This window comes from Trachypithecus francoisi, unplaced genomic scaffold, assembly GCF_009764315.1.
Source record: "Trachypithecus francoisi isolate TF-2019V2 unplaced genomic scaffold, Tfra_2.0 Lachesis_group2, whole genome shotgun sequence".
Lineage (NCBI taxonomy): Eukaryota > Metazoa > Chordata > Mammalia > Primates > Cercopithecidae > Trachypithecus > Trachypithecus francoisi.
In genome coordinates, this window is record NW_022681465.1 from 150,613,635 (window position 1) to 150,639,076 (window position 25,442).

Consider the following 25,442-nt stretch of genomic DNA (forward strand, 5'->3'; position numbering starts at 1 on the left):
TTAATTGAGAAATTGCCAAACTGTTTTCCAAATTTGTATCATTTTTACATTCTCACCAGCAATGTAGAAAAGTTCCAATTTCCTGTCAACTCTATGATCAGTCTTACATTTTAGCCGTTCTAGTGGGTATGTGGTGATATCTCAGTATACCTTATTTATTTTTTATTTTATTTTATTTTATTTTTTTTTGAGGCGGAGTCTCACTCTGTTGCCCGGACTGGAGTGCAGTGGCCGGATCTCAGCTCACTGCAAGCTCCGCCTCCCGGGTTTACGCCATTCTCCTGCCTCAGCCTCCCGAGTAGCTGGGACTACAGGCGCCTGCCATCTCGCCCGGCTAGTTTTTGTATTTTTAGTAGAGACGGGGTTTCACCGTGTTAGCCAGGAAGATCTCGATCTCCTGACCTCGCGATCCGCCCGTCTCGGCCTCCCAAAGTGCTGGGATTACAGGCTTGAGCCACTGCGCCCGGCTATTTTATTTTTTTATTGTTTGAGATGGAGTTTCATTCTTGTTGCTCAGGCTAGAGTACAGTGGCATAATCTCGGCTCACTGGAGCCTCTGCCTCCCAGGTTCAAGGGATTCTCCTGCCTCAGCCACCTGAGTAGCTGGGATTACAGGAGGCTGCCACCACACCCAGCTACTTTTAGTATTTTAGTATTTTTAGTAGAGATGGAGTTTCTTCATGTTGGCCAGGCTGGTCTTGAACTCCTAACCTCAGGTCATCCACCCGCCTCGGCCTCCCAAAGTTCTGGAATTATAGGCGTGAACCACTGTGCCCAGCCTCAATAGGCTTTAATTTGTCATTCCCTAATGATGCTGAACATCTTTTCTTGTCCTTACTTGCTATTTATATATCTTTCTTAAGAATCTGGTCAAGATTTTGCCCATTTGCTATCAGTGTATCTTCCTTGAAGAATCTGCTCATGATTTTTCCTCCCTCCCTCCCTTCCTCCCTCCCTCCCTTCCTTCATCCCTCCCTTCCTCCCTCCCTCCCTCTTTCTGTCTTTTGTCTTTCGTCTGTGTTTCTTTTATCTGTTTTTCATTCTGTCTTTGAAATGGTAGTCTCACTGTGTTGCCTAAATTGGAATACAGTAGTGCAGTCATGGCTCACTGCAACCTTAATCTCCTAGGCTCAAGGAATCCTGCCTCAGTCTCACAAGTAGCTGGGACTACAGGCGTGTCACCACTTCTGGCTGTCTTTTTATTTTCTTAACAGTGTATTTTGAAGAACCAAAAAACTTTATTTTGATGGAGTCCAATTTTTTTTTCATTTTTGTTTTGTGTGTCATACTTCAAAAATCTTTGCTAAAATTATGGTCGCTAAGATTTTCTCCTCTTTTTTTTTTTTGAGATGGAATCTCACTCTGTCACCCAGGCTGGAGTGCAGTGGCACAATCTCAGCTCACTGCAAGCTCTGCCTCCCAGGTTCACTCCATTCTCCTGCCTCAGCCTCCTGAGTAGCTAGGACTACAGGCGCCCGCCACCACGCCTGGCTAATGTTTTGTATTTTTAGTAGAGACGGAGTTTCACTGTGTTAGCCAGGATGGTCTCAATCTCCTGACCTCGTGATCTGCCCGCCTCGCCCTCCTGAAGTGCTGGGATTACAGGAGTGAGCCACTGCGCCCGACCTGTTTTGTTTTTTGTTGTTGTTAAAAGAGAATGGATCTCACTTTGTTGCCTGGGCTGGAGTGCAGTGGCACAATCATAGCTCACTGCAGCCTTGAAACTCCTGGGCTCAGCCTCCCCAGTACCGGGGACTGTAGGCATGCACCACCATGCCTGGCTAATTTTTTTCTTTTCTTTTTTTCTTTTTTTGAGGCAGGGTCTCACTCTGTCACCCAATCTGGAATGCAGTGGTGCACTGACAACTCAGTTGCAGTGTTGACTTCCTGGGCTCAAGCAATCCAATTGCCTCGGTCTCCTGGAGTATCTGGGACTACCGGCATGCACCACAATGCCTGACTGATTTTTTTATTTTTCATTTTTTAAATTTATAATGATGGGGTTTCACTATGTTGCCCAGGCTGGTCTTGAACTCTTGGGCTCAAGTGATCCTCCTACCTTGGCCTCCCAAAGTGCTGGTATTGAGGCATGAGCCACTGTACCTGGCCTAATTTTTTTTGTTTTATTTTTGTAGAAATGAGGTCTCGCTAGGCGGGGTATGGTGGCTCACGCCTGTATTCCCAGCACTCTGGGAGGCTGAGGTGGGTGAATCACAAGGTCAGGAGTTTGAGACCAGCCTGGCCAAGAGACCAGCCTGTCCAATGTGGTGAAACCCCGTTTTCTACTAAAAATACAAAATTAGGCCGGGCGTGGTGACTCATGCCTGTAATCCCAGCATTTTGGGAGGCCGAGGTGGGCGGATCACGAGGTCAAGAGATTGAGACCATCCTGGCCAACATAGTGAAACCCCGTCTCTACTCAAAATACAAAAATTAGCTGGGCGTGGTGGTGTACGCCAGTAATCCCAGCTACTCAGGAGGCTGAGGCAGGAGAATCGCTTGAACCCGGGAGGTGGAGGTTGCAGTGAGCCAAGATTGCACCACTACACTCCAGCCTGGCGACAGAGTGAGACTGTCTCAAAAAAATAAAATACAAAAATTAGCTGGGTGTGGTGGCTGGTGCCTATAATCCCATTTACTCAGGAGGTTGAAGCAGAATTGCTTGAACCCAAGAGACTGAGGTTGCAGTGAGCCATAGATCGTGCCATTGCACACCAACTTGGGTGACAGAAAGAGACTTCAACTCAGAAAAAAAAAAAGAAAGGAATAGGGTCTCACTATGTTGTCCAGGCTGGTCTCGAACTCCTGGCCTCAAGTGGTCCTCCTGCCTTGGCCTCCCAAAGCGCGGGAATTACAAGTGTGAACCACTGTGCTTGGCTGCTCTCTTTTCTTCTAGAACTTGTATAAATTTGGCTTTTAAATTTGCCTCTTTTCTGTCATGCATATGTGAGTTCCACACATTCACCTTGGGATATAAATTGTCACCTGTGATCAACACAGAACATTTCTGATACTCTGAGGATTTCGGGACTTTCATTTCATTTATTGTGGAAGCATTTTTTTTTCTTGTTAGGTGGTGGTGGTAGCAACCTTTTGTTTTCCTGTATTCAGTATGCTACAGATTGTATAATGCCAGTCTTCCTGTTTATAAATATTAATGAATGTTTAGCATCTTTATAGATAAGGAAAATTAATTCATTCTGGACTAGGATAGGGAATAACAACAATAACAGTAGCAGTAGTAAAAGCAGGTGTTCGTTGCATACTTAACTGCATCCCTAGTGCAGTGCTAAAGAGCCTTAGATTTATTATCTCATTAATCTCTACATTGACCTTAAAAAATAGGTACTGTTATTATTCCCATTTTATAGGTAATGAAACTGGAACTCAGATCAAGCAGCCTGCTTGAGGGCATAGAACTAGTTAGTTACAGAGCTAGGATTGATACCTAGGTCTAGCTGATTCAAAACTCATGGACTTACTCACTACATTATACTGACAGTTTATGTGTGTCCAGTTTTTGTGTCTGCAGTGTAAGAGTATTCACTGCTAGGAATTTCTTAGAAAATTTTGGTGGTATTCCCTTAGAGTTCTTTGGTCATCTGCAGTCTATCAAAATGAACTGGATTCTCCTAGAGTTCAGCTGGCAGGAAAAAAATACTAGGCTTAGATGTAAAAAGGGTAGTGGCTAAATGCCTGTTTTTTTGCATTTAGTAATTTAGACTTTGAAGCCATTGGAAGAATCTTAATTAAACCTTTTGTAGGCATGAAAAAATAGCTTTTACAGTACTTGCAAAACCTATCTTTCCCTTGGCTCATGAGTTATTAGGATGATGCTTAAATTATTATTTTTTAATGTAACTGTCTCCTTTGTAAGTAGAACAGCTCTAACAGCATCACTTGTCAGGAGTTTTAGTTGTTTAAATTGCTGAGAGCCACAAGTAGTGATAACAATGTTACAGGGAGGGGGAAGCTGTTACTAGACCATCTCTGTAGTTATCCTTTTTATATTTTAGGTTTGACATTTGGTATTCTTAAAGACCTCTGTTTGTGCCCCTGAAATTTGATTGTTGTAATGATTGCAAATGGCTAATAGCCAGGATCTCTTCTGAGTCTGGGAACCGCTGAAGTTTGTTCTTTAGACCTGGCAGTTATTTGCCAGTGGTTAATAATTAAGACATTGCCACAGAGGTCCAAGTACCTGGAACTGGGATTTGTTTCTGGTGACTGGTGGTGAGGAGTAGGGAATAGAGTTTCTCTTGATTTCCTGAGTCTACACGTTTCTACTCTAGATCCAAAGACTGACCAAGAAATCATGAGAGTGTCCTATCAGGTTCAGTTCTTACTCTTTAAGAAACTGTAATTTCAACCATGCCTATAAAAGAGGGATAGGAAAAGCTCTAAGGCTATGATCTTAGACTTCAAATGCTGTAGAAATTCATAGAAGTGAGGGAATTAAGTGGAAAGGCTACTGGAGTGACAGAAGACCTAAGTTTCAAAATCTTAGAATGCTGGGGTCAAAAGGATGCTAAGAATTGTCTAATTCAACTCCTTTTTTTTTTTTATTTTTTAAGAGTCAGAGTCTTACTCTGTTGCCCAGGCTAGAGTGCAGTGGTGCAGTCATGGCCACTGCAGCCTGGAACTCCTGGGCTCAAACAGTCCTCCTACCTCAGCCTCCAGAGTAGCTGGGACTACAAGTGCACGCCACCAGGCCCAGCTATCAACCCCCTTTACTTTATAGATTAAGAAATGTCGACATAGACAAGCGATCTGTCCAAATTTACATCTAGAAATAGAACCTTTATCTCCTACCCCCTCTGAATTATTCTTTCCATATGTAGCTGCTTAGTTGTGTCTTTACTACTAATTAACCATGTGAACTCTAAGCAAGTTATTTTACTTTTCTTTGTCTTTTTATCTCTTGTAAAATTAGGGGGTTATTGTGAATCATTTCTAACATCTCTGCTAATGCCCCAGATTCTGTAAATGACCCAGAATGTAATTGCGGGCAGTGTTACTTAGCTTCCTAGAAGATGGGGGATATGACTGGGCCTTGAGTAAAATCCAAGATTTGGTGGAGTAGAGAGGGAAGGGATTCATGAGATGGGGAGCAGTAGGACAAAGGCTTATGTGTGAATGTGTGACTGTAGTAAATAGAAATGGCCTGATGATAGCAATTATATGCAGGTCAGTAGAACCATTTAAGAAAGGTAAAGCCACTTCATAGAAATTATTTTATCCCTGGTAAGGGCTTTTAGGTTCCCTTTCTATAAAAACCTGGGGAAAGCAGCATTGAAAATTAGCATTTTGTAACAGATTGTAATACATGTTGATGTCCATTTTTGGCCATGTGATATGTGGTGATGACAGTAAGTAAATTGGAATATCCAAGAACGAATAGTGTTAAGGTCAGTTTTCAGCAAGTTATTTCCGCTACGTAGATGGAGTTTAAAAAGTTAAGTTTATTTGATTTTCAGTCCTTATCGATTTTAATACATCGATCTTTTTAGACTTTCAGAAATTAATCTAGATTTTAAAAGATGTGACTCTTCAGCTGGATCTCAAGGATGTATACGAAAATTATGGGCTCAGATGGTAATGCCATTGTGGAAACAATCTGAGTCTGTCTTTGGGCCCTGTTGTTTCTTCTCAATGTTCTCTAATACAGTACAATTTAGCTTTTGATTACATACTTATTTGAAGTATTCTTATGTCTTTCTTGAATGCAAAAATATATGTTTATATCTTATTCTGGGGTCTTATCTCCCATGTAGATTGTAAGGTTTCTAAGAGTAGTGGTAGTATTTAGCTCATGTTAGTTAATATCCTTTATGTATTTTATATTTTAGTTTTAATGTTAACCTTGGGAATCTTTTTTTTTTTTTTTCCTCATCTTAAGGTTTGCTTTCTTTCTTTCTTTTTTTTTTTTTTAATAGCCGTGGGAATCTTGATTATATTCAGGGCTCTCTTTTCTGTGATCTAATATAGGAGATTAACAGTTTTGAAAACATTAATTCTCTCTCTCCAAAGCAACTATGGGGCAGAGAGAATCACTAATGTAACTATATCTGACCAGAAGAACTCTGTTGAGAAGAGATTATTATTTATCTCTGGAGAGAGATATAGTTTTGACTTATGTTTAATGAAATAACATGTCTGTAGGATTAAAAAAAGCTCTACATTATTTTACATAGTGTAAGGCTATCAACTTTTATTATTAAAAATGAAAGCAGGCACTTTGGGAGGCCGAGGTGGGCAGATCACCTGAGGTCAGGAGTTCGAGACCAACCTGGCCAACATGGTGAAACCCCGTCTCTGCTAAAAATACAAAAATTAGCCAGGCGTGGTGGTGTCCACCTGTAGTCCCAGCTACCCGGGAGGCCGAGGCAGGAGAATTGCTTGAACCCGGGAGGTGGAGGTTGCGGTGAGTTGAGATTGCACCATTATACTCTAGCCTGGGCGACAGAGCGAGACTCTGTCTCAAAATAAATAATAAAAATGAAAGCAGGATTTGACTCAGTGCCCTTAAGGATTATTAACATACATTTAAAGTGAATAACTGCTAAGTTCCCGTATTATTTGAATCTATTAATATGATCTTTAATGGCTACAGAAATATTAAATGAAGAGAACAAGGGAGAGTTTTCAAGTCCTCAGGATATGTCTGGATATCCACAAAAAGTACTAGTGGCAGTAGGAGTGCACCATTTTTTTCATAAGCACATATACTCCCACCCAGAGCTATAAGAGTTTCTTCAGTTCCTTCATTTGGCCGTAGAAGCAAAATAGTTTTGGACTATTCTAAAATTATTTCATCTTGCATGGGGCCTAGAGGGATATTTTTAGTTTTCTTAGTTTTTGTGAAAGATGTGTGTCAGGCTTAGAGGTCTCTAGTGATTTCTTTCTTGATTCTTGTATTTTTAAAAGATGGGAGTTGGTCTTAGTTAGCAGCTCTTTGCATCCGCCAGTGCTGTTCGTTACTTAGTTCTAGGTCTGTGGGTGACGTCTGTTTCCTGTGATGGAAACCACAAGAAGAAGTGGTGAGAAGCCACTGTAGGATACGTATTATCAGGCAAGCAGCAGGCATTGGGCTGCCCTCAAAAAGAGCAGTAGTACCTAAGTACAGTCTTTAAGAAGTCGAAAGAGACCCTAGAAATGATCTGACCCAGCCTCTTAAAATGAGGAGGACACTGAGGCCTAGTGGTATTAAGTTGCTCAAAGTCGTATAATTAGATGACCTAGGTTTTAGACTCCACTAATATGTTTTTCAGTGTTCTTTCTCACATTTCTTTGTCATTGCTAAACTTTGTTAACTGTGCCTTGTCAGTGTGTTTCCTTAAGCAAAATACCACTGGAGAAGAGTAAATACTGATAGGCATTTTGTATATGGGAATTGGATGATGATGTTTTGCTTTTAGATGATGTGCTAATGATTTCTTATGTGTGCTTTTTTTTGAAAACATATATATTTTTGAAACAATATGTAAGAACCCCAAATTTCTATTTTTCATTTTTATTTTACATAGTGTTTGTATATTTTAGTCATTATATCTATGCACAAATATTTTGAGAACATTGCCTTTATAGTTTACAAATGTTTTTTGCTTTTAAAATAGTGTCATAAAAATTTTCCAGCTTTCTAATCTTTGAAAATTGCTACCTTAATTTGAAATGGAAATGTATGTGTATTCTAAAAGTGATAGTTTTTTTCCTAAGAAAATACAAATGCATATAAAAAGAGTAAAACAGCCCCGTACTTTGTTTTTCAGAAATTAGTTTTTTTTTGATGGTTAGAACCAAAGAGAACAATACGTGATACATGGAAGTTTCTTTGGATCCTAAGTACTTTGGCATGAAATTCTGTGTATGTTTGTGTTAGAACATAATTCAACACAAGTACAATTGCTAGAAGTATCAGAACAACCTTATTTTAATGCTTGCTTATATTTCTGGTGATAGAGAAATAATAAGATTTCATCTTCATGCTCTTCTCCCCTCCTCCCTAAGATTTTTTCAAAACGTTATTCTGGATGTGTACTAGGCCAGAAAATATTTACTATGGTTTCATAGGATCAAGTCTGGCTTTTTCAGTAGTAGTATAATTTTTGGATTAGTTAAGCAGTTGTCAGTAGGGGTAGGATTATTTCTGGATATTCAGGAGTGGTGTAAGGATAGAAAAAAGAGATTATTTAGAAATGAAAGAACTTTGGGAGTGGGATTTAAAACAGGGTGTCCTCATACTTGGTGCCTGTATGTAGAAGCGGTAGCAGTTGCAGAAACTTCCTGCTGTCTGCTAGGCCTTGGGTGTGTCACACACATGCCCACCCTCGAGGAAGAGTAGATGTCCTGCTACTCACATCATAACATGGGAGGAGAAGACAGTTGCTACGGCGATTGGGAAACAGCATTCCTGAGTCACTGACTATTTCTAAATGAATGGACAACACCCCTTTTTTTAAAGGAGCGATCACAATCTTCTCTAAGCCCAGGCAGCAGAGGGAGAGGTCTTGTAAGAAAGGAAGAGCAAGTATCAGTATTTGAAGTTGGAGAAATATGTTGAAATTTTGGAAAAATTGGTTAACATTATGTTTTGTTTCCTGTACATGTATTCAAAAGTTGTATTGGAACCTTAGAATGTTTGAAAGGAAGGAAACTTTGCTTACTGTTCTCTCACTAAATGACAGACTATGCATGCTGGCTTTCGCCTTCTGGACAGCGGAAGATACCGGTGTGCCTGCTAAATACCTTTTGATAACTTGATAGGAAAGTAGGACTTCCAGACTCTGAGCACTTTCTCTATTGTTTGCCCAAACCATGCGTGCTTTATAGTGCAAGGGCTGGCCCTTTGTGTGGATGGACTTGGAGGAATGCAGCATCCTCAGCTGGGTTTCTACCTGTTCTGCTGTGCTGGAATAGTGAAATCAACGTGGCCTTTCCTCTTCCCTCTGGGCTATCAGCTACCTAGGATGCGGGCTGCCAGTTGCAGGGCTGTAGGATGAGCTGAGCTGTAGGCAGAAAGTTACTTTTTCCCTTTCCCCAAGATACCTGCCTTCTTGAACTATTAGAGAAGTGATACTTTGGACCTGTTAGAGGATCCAATTCTAATATTAAGATAGTTTTCCCCTCATTTTAATTATAATTGGGAAATAAGGTTTATTGGAAAGCAGACTCACCAACAGTTTTAGACAGTTGTGCAGGGCAATAAGTTAGTTGCTTTACATTTGTAAGTACATTATTTCAAATTTATAAGCAAATTATTGAAATACAGAATGGACTACAGTTACTACTGTTCTTTATATGGCATTTCTAACTTGTGCTTGACATTGGCCACTGCCTAGAATCTTTCATTGCTCCTGGGTGGGGTTAGGAAAAAGATGCTGATTTTGAAAGGCAGGGATAGATTGATAGAACTCTTTTAATTAGGAATGAAAGATCTTGGACTGTCTTCTATGTTTCCTTTGTTGGCTGTTGTATGAATTCTAACAAGTTTATTATTTATTTATTTATTTTCTGTTTTCTCAGCTTTATTGAGGTATAATTGACATACAAATTGTTTATATTTATGGTATACAACATGATGTTTTGATATACGTATACGTTATGAAACTGATGAGTTTAACTCTCCAGTGCTTAGTTTAGCTGTGGGGCTGCTGAGGCACTGTGAATCAAATAGAGGAGCTGCTACAGTCTTACCTAATCCTTCAGCACTTTTTTCTCAGTGGTCATGAAGAACATGAGCCTATCATTTCCATTCTGGGGACTGCTAGGTAATCTTCAGCCTTCTTTCCCTTAAAGACATTTAACTTTTCTAGGTTTATAGTTTATATTTTTAAATGCCTGGTCATTTTGTGCCCCTCTTCTAGACTTTCTTTCCTCTGAGGTACCCTTTTTCTTTCCTTTATTTTCTTTTTGAAGTGGGTACTCCAACTCTACCAACTCCTGTGTAGGCTGCAGGCACCAATAAGTGATCACCGTGATGTCAGAATCTAGTTTGTTTCTCTGTAAATGCGAGATGAAATATTGGTTCAATTGCTGTTGTCTTTGGGCCATTGCTTGAAAATGGAAGGGAAAGTTCTTCTGTGCATTTAAAGTTGTCCATTATTTCATTTTCTCTAGTTCTAATTGACTTCTGTGTAAGGAGTGGGAATTGAAGAAGGGAAACTAGCCAGTTTCAGTGGTTCCATCATATATTATTTAACTTTTACAAAGTACTTTGCAAAACAAAGTGCTTTATATCCATTTTATTATTTATTCTTCATTCTAGTCCTCTGAGACAACACAGCCCTAGAGATAGGAAGACTGAAACTGTGGTCGATTTTTAAAAGCTTACCCTGACTTTATATTCCTTTAGTGGAAATGTGATAAAGTTTGTGGCAAAGCTAGATCAGGCCTCAATGGTAATTGAATTCAAGTCCCTATTATGACCCTCTGTTGCCTCAGTACCCTAAGGAACTATGTCAGTCCTGAATAAAGAAATTAATCAGAGCTGGACCCTTATCTCTGTTCTGCATGATTCTAAGTGACATATGCCTTACTTTACCTGTTCTTTCTGGGTAGGTAGATTAGGATATAAAAGGAAATTATTTTTGGCTGTAGTGATACTTATTTCCCATTTTACCCATAGGTAGACTTTGTCATGATTGTGGGCTTGTTTTTCAAAGGAGGTAGAAGACCCCCTAGTTGATATGCTATCCCATAATTGAATATTTTCCCCAAGGACAACTCACAAATATGTCCTGTGGGCTTCAGTCAAGGTTCCTTGGTCTCATTCATAAGGAAAGACATTACTCTTGAAGGTTTGATCTAATGGTTTACTGAGCTATTTGTAACGATCATAGTGTGCTGTCATAGACCTTGACTTGAAACTTACTTTTCTCAATTTGAGTAGAGTAATGAAAGAATAAATATACTGTGTTTCGGATGATGCTCCTAAACCTATACTGATGCTAATTTTAAAATGTATTTATTAAAATATGGGCTACATCATTTGAATAAGACATGATTTTGCCCTCATGCAATTAGTCTGGTTCACAGAAAAACTTACAACAAATGTTCTGTTAAGAAGGTTCTAATATAGTCCGGGTGCGGTGGCTCACACCTGTCATCCCAACACTTTGGGAGGCCGAGGCGGGTGGATCTCTTGGGGTCAGGAGTTCAAGAGCAGCCTGACCAATATGGTGAAACCCTTTCTCTACTAAAAAAAAAAAGAAAAGTTAGCCAGGTGTAGTGGTGTGCACCTGTAATCCCAGCTACTTGGGAGGCTGAGGCTGGAGATCACTTGAACCTAGAAGGCAGAGGTTGCAGTGAGCCAAGATCACACCACTGCACATTAACCTGGATGACAGAGTGATACTTCATCTCAAAAAAAGGGAGTTCTTTTTTGTGTGTGTGTGTCTAAGATTTTATTTTTATTTTTTATTTTTATTTATTTATTTTTTGTTATACTTTAAGTTTTAGGGTACATGTGTACAACGTGCAGGTTTGTTACATATGTATACATGTGCCATGTTGGTTTGCTGCACCTGTTAACTCATCATTTACATTAGGTGTATCTCCTAATGCTATCCCTCCCCCTCCCACAACCCCACGACAAGCCCCAGTGTGTGATGTTTCCCACCCTGTGTCCAGGTGTTCTCATTGTTCAGTTTCCACCTATGAGTGAGAACATGTGGTGTTTGGTTTTCTGTCCTTCTGATAGTTTGCTCAGAATGATGGTTTCCAGCTTCATCCATGTCCCTACAAAGGACATGAAATAAAAGGAGTTCTAATATAAAATATTTAGAACCTGGCTTGAATGAGTCCTTTAGTTACTTTTGTGTAATAATTGTGGCTAAGTGTATAATTTATAGACAACGAATAGATTTTTCCTTATACCATACTGTTGGCGTAAAGCGTCCACTAGTCTATCTTCAGGTATGTATTTTACAAGAAGTCTTGCAGCACATTTGCCTTTACAGAATGATCTCTCACCACTCCATTTTATTTATGATCTCAGCGGTCCTAAGAGGTATGTGTGGGGGGTTAGTAAATGGGGGAACTGAAATATGAATAATTAAACTTGTTTGCTCAAAATCATACTTGTAGTTTTCTAGGAAACCAGAAATAAAAATCAGGACTCATGAGCCTTTTCCTTCAGCGAAGTTCTAGATAAATTCCAGAGTTCACAATTTACTTAATGTATTAGTTTCCTATTGCTTATAACATCACCCCAAACTTACCAGCTTAAAACACGTTTATTAGCTCATAATTCTGTTGGTCAGAAGTTTGGCATGGATTATGTATCTGGGTTCTCAGAATATCACAAGGCTGAAATCAAAATGTCAGGCTGAGCTGAGTTCTCACCTGGAGGCTCTGGGGGAAAATCTGCTTCCAGGTTCATTCAGATTGTTTGCCAAATTCAGTTCCTTGCAGTTATAGGGCTGAGGTTCCTATTTCTTTGCTGGCTGTCACTGGGGGACTGTTCTCAGTACTCAGAGGCTGCCTCTAATCCTTGCCTTTTGGCCCCATCCACCTTCATGCCAGAAATGGCATCCCGAATCCTTGTGTCTCTGACCTCTAGATTTAAAGGGTTCATGTGATTGGGTCAGGCCCACTTGGATAATTCCCCTTTCTTAAAAGTCAGTTGTGCCTGAGCCAGGCATGGTGCTGTATGCCTGTAGTCCCCACTACTTGGGAGGCTGAGGCAGGAGGATTGCTGGAACTCAGGAGTTCAAGACCAGCCTGGCAACATAGTGAGACCTTGTCTTAAAAAAAAAAAAAAAATTGTACCTAAAACGTAATCTAATCACAGGAGTGATATCCTATCATATTCACAGTCCTGATGATTATACAGGGTATGTACATCAGGCTAGCAATCTTGGGGGACGTCTTAGACTTCCACCTATCACATTAAACATGTTCTTCACACTAAATTAGCCCATGAGCAAAGGTGGATGTCAGAAAAGAGAGAAGTAGGAGTGGAGTGTATACTGAGGGAGTTAGTGAATTGTGTTGTGATTATACATATAAGAAAACCTGGCTGGGCATGGTGGCAGGTGCCAGCTACTTGGGAGGCTGAGGCAGGAGAATCACTTGAACCTGAGAGGCGGAGGTTGCAGTGAGACGAGATCATGCCATTGCACTCCAGCCTGAGCGACAAGAGCAAGACTCTGTCTCAAAAAAAAAAAAAACACACACACACACACAAAAAACAAAAACCTTTGTAGTTCCCACGGATCCTGGGTCTCCCAGAATCATCAGAGTGTAAGGACCAAGTGGCATTCAGCTGTGCTGTTCTGGTGGTAGTCCATTTAGCCAAGAACTCAAATATAATTGTAGTTGTCTATTACAAGTTATCCTTAAAATCTTTAGAAAGTAATGAAATATAGGCTTACAGTGTGGGTTTTTATTTCCCATGTGCTGGCCACATGGTTCTTGCAATTACTGTCCATGATTAATTGTCCATGTGAAGCACAGAAGTAGGAATTAGAAACACTTTTTGCTATGTAGAATGTACTCTTGTGTTCAGAGTAATGTTTAGTCATACTCTCTTTTTAGATCCCTGCTAACCTCTCTGCTGCTAAGAACTACCCAGTTACCTTTTGCTTGGCTACATGAGCATCCTGTGCCAAGAGACCATGCTTAGTTGTCTGAGTATTCTCTGTGCCCTTTTTCTGATTAAAGTGAAAAGTTAAAGATTCAGAGAGTCAAGTAGAGGTAAATCAGTCTCTTGGATGAGTTTTCTTGTGTCCTGAATTTACAATAGGTTTAATTCTGTTACCAGGCAAACAGAGGGAGCCTCTGTGCAGAAGACTGCCATTGGCCTGTTTTTAAAAAGCTGAAGTATTAATACACACAACCGCTACCACCGCAAGAACAAATCCAGATATGCAAAATAAGTTTTAAACTTCATTTATAATGGTTTTCTGATAATAATTAATCAGGGTGTTTCAAACTCATTAAGTTATTTATTAGCTTGGCCTTACAGGGAATAAATACCTTGGAGGTCTTTTGACTTTTTTGTTGTTGTTGTTGTAAACTATAAAGTATCTAGGAAGTTTCTAATTTCCTGTAGATGGTACCAAAAGATTTATCTTACCACATATTACATTAGGATGTGGTAACTGAATCAGAACTTGAATTACTCTCTGGAAGGGGGGGAGTAAAGGGACAGCTTTTAATTTTTATGTTGATGGATGGTCTTAGTGCAGAGAAGAACCCAACCAAATACATTTATATTTGATGCTGTTACTTTTGATGTACTCCACCTTTGAGCAATTTGTATTGATTTAAGTAAGATTTGATAGCATTGAGAATCTTTTGGAGAAGTTCATTTTAATACATGCAATTCTATTAAATTATTTTCCTGTACCAACTAATGACCTTTAGACATTTATCTAGTCATCTAATTCTGTTGCATAAAAACTCCTATGGAATAAATGTTTTTCTACCCCTTTAAAAATATTTTATGTTTTCATTAATAATTATTTGCATATAAATGAAAGATAGAAAACATAAGAAACAAAAATCTAATGTGTGTATAAAAGGTGGCATTGCTGCTGTTAGATGGAGTCTTCCGGGCAGAGAAAAACTGAATACCATCTCACAGTCATAGACCAGCTTCGGATTCTCTGAGTGTTTACAAGTGCACCTAGATTCTAAGGACATCACTTGGCCAGAACATAAGTAAGACCTGGGAAACGGTTTGCCACAGTTGAGCATCTGGCAGGCCTGCAGTGAGGGCCAAGTACTAGACATTCAACAGGAGTATGGTTGGGGGAGTACACTGCTCTGTATTTTCTGCTTCTGAGCTTACTGTATGCAACCTCCAGATCTCCTGAATAAGTCAAAGCAGGAAAGTTCTGTGGGGTGGAATGAGTATCCTTGACAGTCCAGGTAGTAGAGCAGAGAAGGAAAGAAAAAAACTATTAACATATGGTCCAGACAGGCCAACCATCTGGGTCAGGTTCACCCAGGTATTGTCAATTTTAAAAGCCAGAACAAAAGCAGATGATGGTGATGACCGGCTTCAAGGGTCTGGCTCAAGTCTCATTGCTCCCTTTTAACTGGTGGTTCTCTGTACTTGGCACATACAGTCATCCTGGAATCTTTATCCCAGGGATTTCCTTCAATTTCCTCATGTGTTAGGTTTCATTTCCTGTATTTCAAGTCTTACACTTTTTTGGTTCGCATCCTCTTTTTGGTGGAGCAAGTCCTACAGTAGCTTCCTGCAGTATATGGGAACAGATTTTTAAAGCTTAAATGTCTGAAAATGTCTATTCTAAGCTGACATTTGATTGATAGTTTTTGTTGGGTATAGATTTGTAGTTTGGAAATTATTTTTCTTCAGATTTTTAAAGGCCTTGTTCCATTGCCACCCAGCTGTTGATATTATTGTTAAGAAACCCAGAACCGCTCTGATTCCTTTATATATGACCTGTTTTCATCCTTTCTGTGGAATTTTGTAGGATTTTGTTTGTATTCCAGTGTTTTGAAATTTCACCATTATATGCTTTTGAATAATCTATTTTTGTCCTTTGTGCTAGAGACTTACCCTTCAATACTGGGAAATTTTCTTTATTTCCTTGATAACTTGCTCTGTATTTTATGTTTTCTCCTATTATTTGGATATTGGTCCTCCCAAACTGGTCTTCTAATTTTCTTTTCTTTTTGCTGTAGTTTTTGGGGAATTTCCTTAGTTCTTCCAGTCCTTTTATTGAGTTTTAATTTCTGTTCTCATATTTTAAACTTCTAATGAGCTCTTTTTCCCTCTGAATGTTTCTTGTGGATATTAATGATTTTTAAAACATCTTTCTTCTTGTTGCATACTGTTTATATGGCAAGTTGCTTCCCCCAGCCCCCTTTTCTCTCATGTTGGAGCTTTTCTCAGATGTCTGATAATCCTGGATTGTCTACTCATGTTTAAGAATGAGGGATTACAAAGCAGACTGGAAACTAGACGCATGGGTAGGATTTGAAAGCTGGTTGCTTTGCTATAGGACAGCACCATCCAATAGAAATCTAATGTGAATCACATTGTAAGTTTAGATTTTCTAGTTTTAGAAATGTGAAATTAAGTTTACTGTAATATATCTAAAATATTACTTCAATATGAATGAAATATAAAAATTATAATGAAATATTTTACTTTTTTATATTGTTATGAACTGCAGTGTTTATTTTACATTTACAGACATCTCAACTGAGATGCTGAATTTTTATTTATTTATTTATTTTGAGACAGTCTTGCTGTGTTGTCCAGGATAGAGTACAGCAATGTGATCTTAGCTCACTGCAACCTCTGCCTCGGGGGCTCAGTTGATCCTCCCACCTCAGCCTCCTGAGTAGGTGGGACTACAGGCAAGCACTACAATGCCTGGTTAAATTTTGTTTTTTTTTGATACAGAGTCTTGCTCTGTCACCCAGGCTGGAGTGCAGTGGTGCAATCTCGGCTCACTGCAACCTCTGCCTCCTGGGTTCAAGTGATTTTCCTGCCTCAGCCTCCCGAGTAGCTGGGACTACAGGTGCGTGCCACCACCCCCGGCTAATTTTTTGTATTTGTTTTTTAGTGGAGATGGGGTTTACCGTGTGAGCCAGGATGGTCTCGATCTCCTGATCTTGCGATCCACCTGCCTCGGCCTCCCAAAGTGCTAGGGTTACAGGCGTGAGCCACCGCGCCTGGCCCATGCCTGGCTGATGTTTAAATATTTTTGTAGAGGCAGGTTTTGCCATGTTGCCCAGGCTGGTCTCCAACTCCTGGGCCCTCAGCCTCCCAAAGTGCCGGCATTACAGATGTGAGCCACCATACCCAGTCCCTAAAATTTTTTTAAGCCCTTTTTTTAAAGAGCAGTTTTAGGGTCTTGGCAACATTGAGATGAAGGTACAGAGATTTCCTATATATCCCTGCCCACACACGTGCATGGTATATCAGTTCTTTCTCACACTGCTATGAAGAAATACCTGAGACCGGGTAATTTATAAAGGAAAGAGATTTAATTGACTCATAATTCTGCATTGCTGGGAAGGCCTCAGGAAACTTAACAACCGTGGTGGAAGGCAAAGGAGAAGCAGGCACCTTCTGCTTTGCCTTCTAAGAGTGGCAGGACAGAGTGAATGCTAGCAAGGGAAATGCCAGATGCTTACAAAACCATCAGATTTCATGAGACTCACTTGATATCATGAGAACAGCATAGGGGAGACTGCCCTCATGATCCTATTACTTCCACCTGGTCCCGCCCTTGACATGGGGATTATGGGGATTACAATTCAAGGTGAGATTTGGGTGGGGACACAGAGCCAAACCATATCACATGGCCTCCTCCATTGTAAACATCCCCCACTAGCATGGTACATTTATTGCAAGTGATGAGCCTGCATTAACACATCAGGATCAACCAAGTCCATAGTTTACATTAGGGTTCACTCTTAGTGTTGTACAATCCTTGAATGACATATATCCATCTACTATAGTATCATACAGAGTATTTTTCACTGCACTAAAAACCTTCTGTGCTCTATTTATTCATAACCTGCCTACCCTACCTGCCTCTCCCAACCCTTGGCAACCACTGTTCTCTTTACTTTTTCCACAGTTTTGCCTTTTCTAGAAGGTCATATAGTTGGGTACGTATAATATGTAGCCTTTTTCTTTTTTCTTTTATTTTTTTTTTGAGACAGAGTATTGCTCTTGTCGCCCAGGCTGGAGTGCAATGGCTTGATCTTGGCTCACAGCAACCTCTGCCTCCCAGGTTCAAGTGATTCTCCTGCCTCAGCCTCCCAAGTAGCTGGGATTACAGGCACCCGCCACCATGCCCAGCTAATTTTTGTAGTTTTAGTAGAGACGGGATTTCACAGTGGGTACAAGATTTTTCTCTGAGACCAGTGAGACCAGGCTGGTCTCAAACTCCTGACCTCAGGCAATCCACCTGCCTCAGCCTCCCAAAGTACTGGGATTACAGGCATGAGCCACCACACCTGGCCGCCTTTTTCTTTTTTTGAGACAGTGTCTTGCTCTGTTGCCCAGGCTGGAGTGCAGTGGCTCGATCTTGGCTCACTGCAACCTCCGCCTCCCAGGTTCAAGCTATTCTCGTGCCTCTGCCTCCCAAGTATCTGGGATTACAGGCACCCACCACCATGCTGAGCTAATTTTTATATTTTTAGTAGAGGTGGTGTTTCACCATGTTGACCAGTCTGGCCTTAACCTCCTGGTCTCAAGTGACCCACCCATCTCAGCCTCCCAGGGTGCTGTGTTTACAGGTATGAGCCACTGCACCCGGCCATATATATATAGCCTTTTCAGATCAGCTTCTTTCTTTTAGCAGTATGCCCTTAAGAGTATCACTAAGACAACAGATAATGTTCTGTTGTCTGAATGTGCCACAGTTTAGTTACCTGTTCACCTACTGAAGGATGTCTTTGTTGCTTTCAGGTTTTGGCAATTATGAATAATGCTGCTATAAATTATGAATAATGCTGCTGTAAATATTTCTCTTCAGGTTTTTGGTATGGACATATATTTTCACTTCCTTTGGATAAATCAATATCAAGGAACATGATCACTGGGTCTTATGTTAGTGTATGTTTAGTTTTATAAGAAACTGTAAAACTCTTCCAAAGTGGCTGTACCATTTTACATTCCCACCAGCCATGAATTGAAAGTTCTTGCTTGGCTAGGTGCGGTGGCTCACGCCTATAAATCCCAGCACTTTGGGAGGCCGAGGTGGGCAGATCACTTGAGGTCAGGAGTTCCAGACCAGCCTGGCCAACATGGTGAAACCCCGTCTCTACTGAAAATACAAAAAGGAGCCATGTGTGGTGGCGGGCGCCTGTAATCCCAGCTACTCAGGAGGCTTGAACCTGGGAGGCGAAGGTTGCAGTGAGCTGAGATAATGCCACTGCACTCCAGCCTTGGTGACAGAGTGAGACTCTGTCTCAAAAAATAAAATGAAATAAAAAAAGAAAGAAAAAAGAAAAGAAAGTTCTTGCTCCACATCTTTGTAAGCATTCGGTGTCATCAGTGTTGAGGATTTTGGCTATTCTAGTAGGGATGTAGTGGTATCTTATTTTAGTTTACACTTCTCTGATGACGTACGATGTTGAGCTTCTTTGATAAGTTTGCCATTTAAATTTTGTTAAAATTAAATAAAATGTAATAAATTCCTCCTCACTTATACTAGCCACCTTAGTAGTGCTCTATAATTATATGTGCCTAGTGGTACGTGTTGGACGATGGAGCTCTGAAGTGATCTACTTGGACTATGTCGCAAGCTTTAAGTTGATTCTCCAGAGAAGACACTTCCAATTTTCTGTCTCAAGGGGAAAGGCCAGGCTGCTGGGGCTCTAAGAGACTGGAGGGGGAAACGTGCTAAGTGTCTCAGTACATACTATGCATAGGTTTACTTTTCTTTTTAGTATAGCGTCCCTGGCATCCTCCAATCCAGAGACCCTCTGTTTTACCCTCTTCTGAGAACAAACTTCCAGACCTCTGCTGGAAGAAGGGAGGGTAGTCTCTCAATGGCATGGTTGAGGGGTGGGGTAGGATCTAGGTATCTAACTGGCTTCTTAAACAGCTTCCAACCAGTCTTATTTTTAGCCTCCTCCTCTAACTCCTATTTCCATAGGTATCTGGTGCCAATTATTCCTGAGCCTTTTGAGGATTCTTAAGTGTAATGGGTTGGTTATTGGTCTTTCCAGTTTATACTCAGCTTTCTGTAATCTGTTGGATTTAATTCTTCTAGTCCTAGTCTTCAAAATTTGCAGCTGCTCTTTTGTTCTTCCCAACCTTGTAGGCTCTTTCCTTGCATCACTTCTTACTTTCTAAAAAACACCTTTTCTGTAGGTTTAGTGAGGTTTCAAGAAGGAGAGAAATTAGATGTTTTGGTTCAGTCTGACATCCTTTACCTGAAAGTTCCTATTAATCTGGATTCATAAGCCAGATTTGGATATTTTAAAAAAATTTCATTCTGTATTGTGCTTTCTTCAGTATCTATATTTGTAATTAAAGGTAAAAGTGCTAATGTTTAGTGCAGGACTGAATAGAAGGGCCAAGAAGTGAAATATTTACCACAGCCAGGCTAGGACAGTAAGGGTTTGGTTTGGGACCAGAAGAGAATTGACAGCAAACAAGGAGAATAATGAAAGTGGATGCATTTAGATGTAGGTAGGATGATTAGAGACTTAATTTTAAGAAGCTTGGACATCTGAGACATAATACATAAATAAAGCTCCAGTAGCATTTATCTTCCTGGACTCCTATTTTCTTGTTTTTTTTTTTGTCTTGATCTAGGAACTTATTCTACATTTCAGAGAATACACACAACTAATGATACAATTAAAAAATGACTACTGAACAAAACCGTTTGCCAACATAGAATCTGTAAGAAGAGTACACATAGTATTAACTAAGTAAACAATACACTCTGAATATACTGAAGCAGCAGGTTTCTATTTTAATAATTGAGCTTGCTGTTTGAGTGTTGTATTGAATTCTGAAACAGTTTTGCTTGTACTGACAGTGCTGTGATTCACTTTGCTGGTTGTTGCTGCCCTCTGTTGGACTAGCTCAGGAAATGTAGCTTTTTTCCCTCATGCATAGTGTTTGTTGTCCTTACCCAAATTGAACACTAAAACATGGGTAATTTGTTTTTCTTTTTTTCTTTTCTTTTCTTTCTTTCTTTCTTTTTTTTTTTTGATATGGAATCTCGCTCTGTCACCCAGGCTGGAGTGCAGTGGCGTGATCTCGGCTCACTGTAACCTCTGCCTACCAGGTTCAAGTGATTCTCCTGCCTCAGCCTCCTGAGTAGCTAGAATTACAGGCAGGCACCACCACACCTGGCTAATTTTTGTATTTTTAGTAGTGATGGGGTTTCACCATGTTGGTCAGGCTGGTCTCGAACTCCTGACCTCATGATCCACCCACCTCGGCCTCCTAAAGTTCTGGGACTACAGGCGTGAGGCACCGTGCCCGGCAGATAATTTTTTTTTTTTTAAGATAAAAATCTGGGCCGGGCGCGGTGGCTCAAGCCTGTAATCCCAGCACTTTGGGAGGCCGAGACGGGCGGATCACGAGGTCAGGAGATCGAGACCATCCTGGCTAACACGGTGAAACCCCGTCTCTACTAAAAAGTACAAAAAACTAGCCGGGCGAGGTGGCGGGCGCCTGTAGTCCCAGCTACTCGGGAGGCTGAGTCAGGAGAATGGCGTGAACCCGGGAGGCGGAGCTTGCAGTGAGCCGAGATTGCGCCACTGCACTCCAGTCTGGGCGACAGAGCGAGACTCTGCCTCAAAAAAAAAAAAAAAAAAAAAGATAAAATCTGTTTCTGATGATGCCCTAGGAAAGCAAGGGAAACTGGCATCTTCCTTTATGTATGTGTATATGAAGTATGTATATATGAAGTTTTATATATGTATAAAACTCCCTTTCTTTTCTATCTAAAGGCGAGAGTTAGTGGACATTGAATAGGAAAAAGGCACAAGAATTTGGGGAATGCAAAGATATGGCGGCTTTGGAGTCTGGATGCCTGAGTTCTGTATCCAACTTACCCCTAATCATATGACCTCAGTGATTTACTTCACCTGGCTGGGCTTAAGTCTCTTCATTGATGTAATGAAGAGGTGGAATAGACTTGGAGAGTTTCTCCAGGGATTGATATTTTAGGGAAGCAACACTAGATTATAGTATTTGTTCATAGGAGATATAATGACTAAGTTTCAGGCTCTGCCATCAAGCAACTTAGTCTGGAAAGGGTTAGAGGAAACAGACAATCAAAAGACAATTGTAATCCATTTTTAGTGCTGTGAGACAGGCAAGTGCCTATTACTATGGAAACACAAGGAAAGGTACATATCCATTTAGAGGAGGAATCATTCTGTAGGGCCTGTTGGAGTTAGCCTTGAAAGCACAGTCTAGGCTGAGGAGGCAGCAGCCTAGGGCAAGTCTGGGGCATTGAGACAGTGTCATCTGTTTGGAGATGAAGATGGAGTTTGAGGCGGAGAGTTTGCTGAGAAAATGAGACTGGGGGAAAAGCCAGGAGAGTCATATGCCATGCACAGGAATTTGGATTTTAACATAGGGCAGTGGAGAGCGATTGAAGGCTTTTAAATGGAAAAATAACATGGACAGCTTGGCATTTTAGAAAGAGTCCTCTTGGATATAGTATGCAGAATGGATGTGGTATGGGGCAGATGGGACTGAAGGCAGGGAGATCAGTTAGGAGGCTGTTGGAGTAAATCAAACAGGAGACAATAATGGTGTGAACTTAGGTAGTGCTAATAGACATGGATGGAAGAGAGACGAATCAAGAGCCTATAGGCAGAAAGAGCAGGTTGCTGGTTTCCCCCCAACACTGTTTTGTTTTTTTTTCTTAAGCTTCAGCTGTGAACAATTCAGCTGCCATTCTTTAGACTCAGGTTCTGTTATCTGCGTTACATCCATTCTAGAGTTGTTTGCTTGTTGCTTGGTTCTGAGGGAACTCTTTGAGTTTGGGGGACAAGATTTTGGAAGCAATTGCTCTAGGAGCAGATAAGTTCAACCTTGGCTATGGTAACCCAAATCGTATGCATTCATCCCTTTTGTGCTTGTTTCACCTTCTGTATGCCAAGGGACTTAGGGGTGGTGACAAAAGGAACTTTGTTGTTGGTTGTCTTGGGTGGTGCTTTCTGCCTCATCATCCTTCTGCCTTGCTTCTATTACGTAATCAGAACACATGAAGTAACTGTAAATTCCATGGACATTTTCTCATGGCAAGATTGTCATGGTTTGGGTGAGTGATTAGCCCTCAGCCAGTGGAAGCTTGACCTGTTCTGGACAATGGAGGTTAAAGTTTGCTTGTTTGTTTTATTTTATTTTATTTTTTTTTTGAGACAGAGTCTCGCTCTGTCGCCCATGCTGGAGTGCAGTGGCCAGATCTCAGCTCACTGCAAGCTCCGTCTCCCGGGTTTATGCCATTCTCCTGCCTCAGCCTCCCGAGTAGCCGGGACTACAGGCCCCCGCCACCTCACTTGGCTAGTTTTTTGGTATTTTTTTAGTAGAGACGGGGTTTCACCATATTAGCCAGGATGGTCTTGATCTCCTGACCTCGTGATCCGCCCGTCTTGGCCCCCCAAAGTGCTGGGATTACAGGCTTGAGCCACCGCGCCCGGCATTTGTTTTATTTTATTTCAAAAGCACCAGGTTGGTGAAAAATGGACGAAGTATGCATTCACAGTTTACACTGGATTGAACTGAATTGTGTTATATGGGGAACGTGAACATAATAATGTAGATTTTTCTGGTCTGTAAAAGAGGAAAAATAGCTTTGTGGCAGAAACGGAACTAGTTTTTCATTAGTTGGGGAAGGTTACTCAAGAAGCATTTACCAACTGAGTGTGGTGGTATGCACCTGAAATCCCAGCTACACAGGAGGCAGAGGTGGGGAGATCACTTGAGCCCAGGGGTTCGAGACCAGCCTGGGCAACACAGGGAGACCCCATCTCTTTAAAAAAAAAAAAAAAAGAGATTTACTATACGCTTCTAAGGACATTAATGAAAAAAATATTGTTTAAAATTAAGCAGGATGAAAAAAAAATTCCCACTTTCCCAGACTTGCTCATGCAGACTTTATTTTTTTGCAGGGTTTGAGGGGCAGGAGGGGTAAAGTATAACATGTATGCAGAAGAGAATGTAAAACATACAGAATAATTATAAACTAGACAGTCACCTGATCCATGTCAAGATACAGAATATTGTAAACACCCCAGAAGCTGCTTTGTCCCCTTCCCCAGTCACAACCCCACCCCACCCACCCCAAGTAACCACTATTTTGACATTTATGGTAGTTATTTCCTTTATATAATAATTTTACATCCCAAATAATACAGTGTTACATGTTTTTAAGCTGAATGTAAATGAAATAATAATTCAGTATTATATTTATGAATAGCTGTAAGTTCATTCACTTTCTTTGTGAAATTGCTTTCCTTACACCAATATACCAGTTTATTTGTCCACTCTTCTCTTTTAGTTCCTATCTTTCATTAACTCATACACAATTTGTCTTCTGGTTTGTTTAAGCAATAAATCAGACAACTTTTGTCACAATAATATCTGTCAGAGTGGCCGGCTGGCCATAAGCACTGTAACACTACCATCTGAGGGCACGCCCGACGAAGGTGTCTACATTTGCCATTCTCATTGGCCTTATGGTGTTTCAGGACAGCATTCACCTTCTTCTCATGCTTACTCTTCTTGGGAGTAGTGTAAAACTTCTTTTTCTTAGCCCTACCACAAAGTCTCAAGATGAAGAGTGGACTCCTTTTGAATGCTGTAGTTAGACAAAGCGCATCCGCCTTCCAGTTGCTTGCCAGCAAAGATCAGTCTTTATTGGTCAGGAGGAATTCCTTCCTTATCCTGGATTTTGGCCTTTATATTTTCTGTTTTATCCAAGGGTTCAACCTCAAGAGTGATGGCCTCCCCCTTAAGGATTTTTATGAAAATTTGTGTTTTGGTGATGGTTCCAATATATCCAGATGGCGGATCAGAAAACCCTACTCTTAATGACCATTTGCATTGTTTTCTGTTTTACATGTCATAGGGTTACTATGAACACTCTTGGTATACACATTCCACTATGTATGTGCAAAATTCAGCAGGGTAGTTACATAGAAATTGATGTGTTGCGTTGTAGTACGTGTGCATATTTAACTTTACCGGATAATGCCTTACTGTTTTCCAAAGTGGCTATAGCATTTTATAGTACCACTAAGAGTTCCTGTTGGTCTGTGACTAGACGGACATGAACGTTTTTTCAGTCTTGGGAGTGTGAATTGATATCTCACTGTGGTTTTAATTTGCATTGCCTTATTTACTATGAAGTTGAGCGTATCTCATAAGTGTATCGGTCCTCAGATTCGGATTCTGTTCAGTTCTGTGTCGTGTTCCTTTTTTTTTTTTTTTTCCTTTTTAAGAGTCATATGTTAGTGACCTTAAAATTCTTCCTGTCCCTTACTTGAGGGAATGTGCTAAGGAATACTTTGACAGAAATCATTAGCTTGTGGAAAGTAGCTTGGATCCTTTCAACTTCTCTCCCTTTTTTCCCCAGCCCGTCTGGTGTTTGGGAGGTTTCCTTGTACTTCACTGATTTCTCTTCTTTCTTCTCCCTCCTTTTTCCTGTTTCCTAGACTCTGAAGCGGCTCATGGCAGATGAGGTAAGGATATTTTGTTTAGCATGTGCATGTTCTAGCTCATTGCCTACACTATAATATTGACCAGTTTTCATAACTTTGACTTTCTGTAACTTATAGTGGTGATATGGCTTCTACTCAGTATCTCAAGGCTTTTTTCCTAACTCTTTGCTCTGTGTTTGGCCCGTTGCATGCATTTCCATGGACCTTCATTATCTTCTGAAGTTAGGCATGCTTTTTAAACTCCAAGCTGACTTGCAGTCTGAATGCCACTCATATCACTTGAAGCTCTATAATACAGATAA

The 25,442-nt window shown here is 40.6% G+C and overlaps 1 protein-coding gene and 1 pseudogene across 4 annotated transcripts in view; one reads left to right on the plus strand and one right to left on the minus strand.

The window, feature by feature from the left end:
• Positions 1–25,442, plus strand: part of DIAPH1 (diaphanous related formin 1) — a 106,999-nt gene that overhangs the window by 6,927 nt on the left and 74,630 nt on the right. For 2 of the 4 annotated variants that reach the window (XM_033180861.1, XM_033180860.1), the window contains exon 2: positions 25,135–25,161. The exons of the other annotated variants lie outside the window; for them this stretch is intronic. In XM_033180861.1, the coding sequence (XP_033036752.1) occupies positions 25,135–25,161 (27 nt within the window). The remainder of the gene's footprint in view (positions 1–25,134; positions 25,162–25,442) is intronic. 4 annotated transcript variants of the gene reach the window in all.
• Positions 23,624–24,475, minus strand: LOC117064652 (annotated as a pseudogene).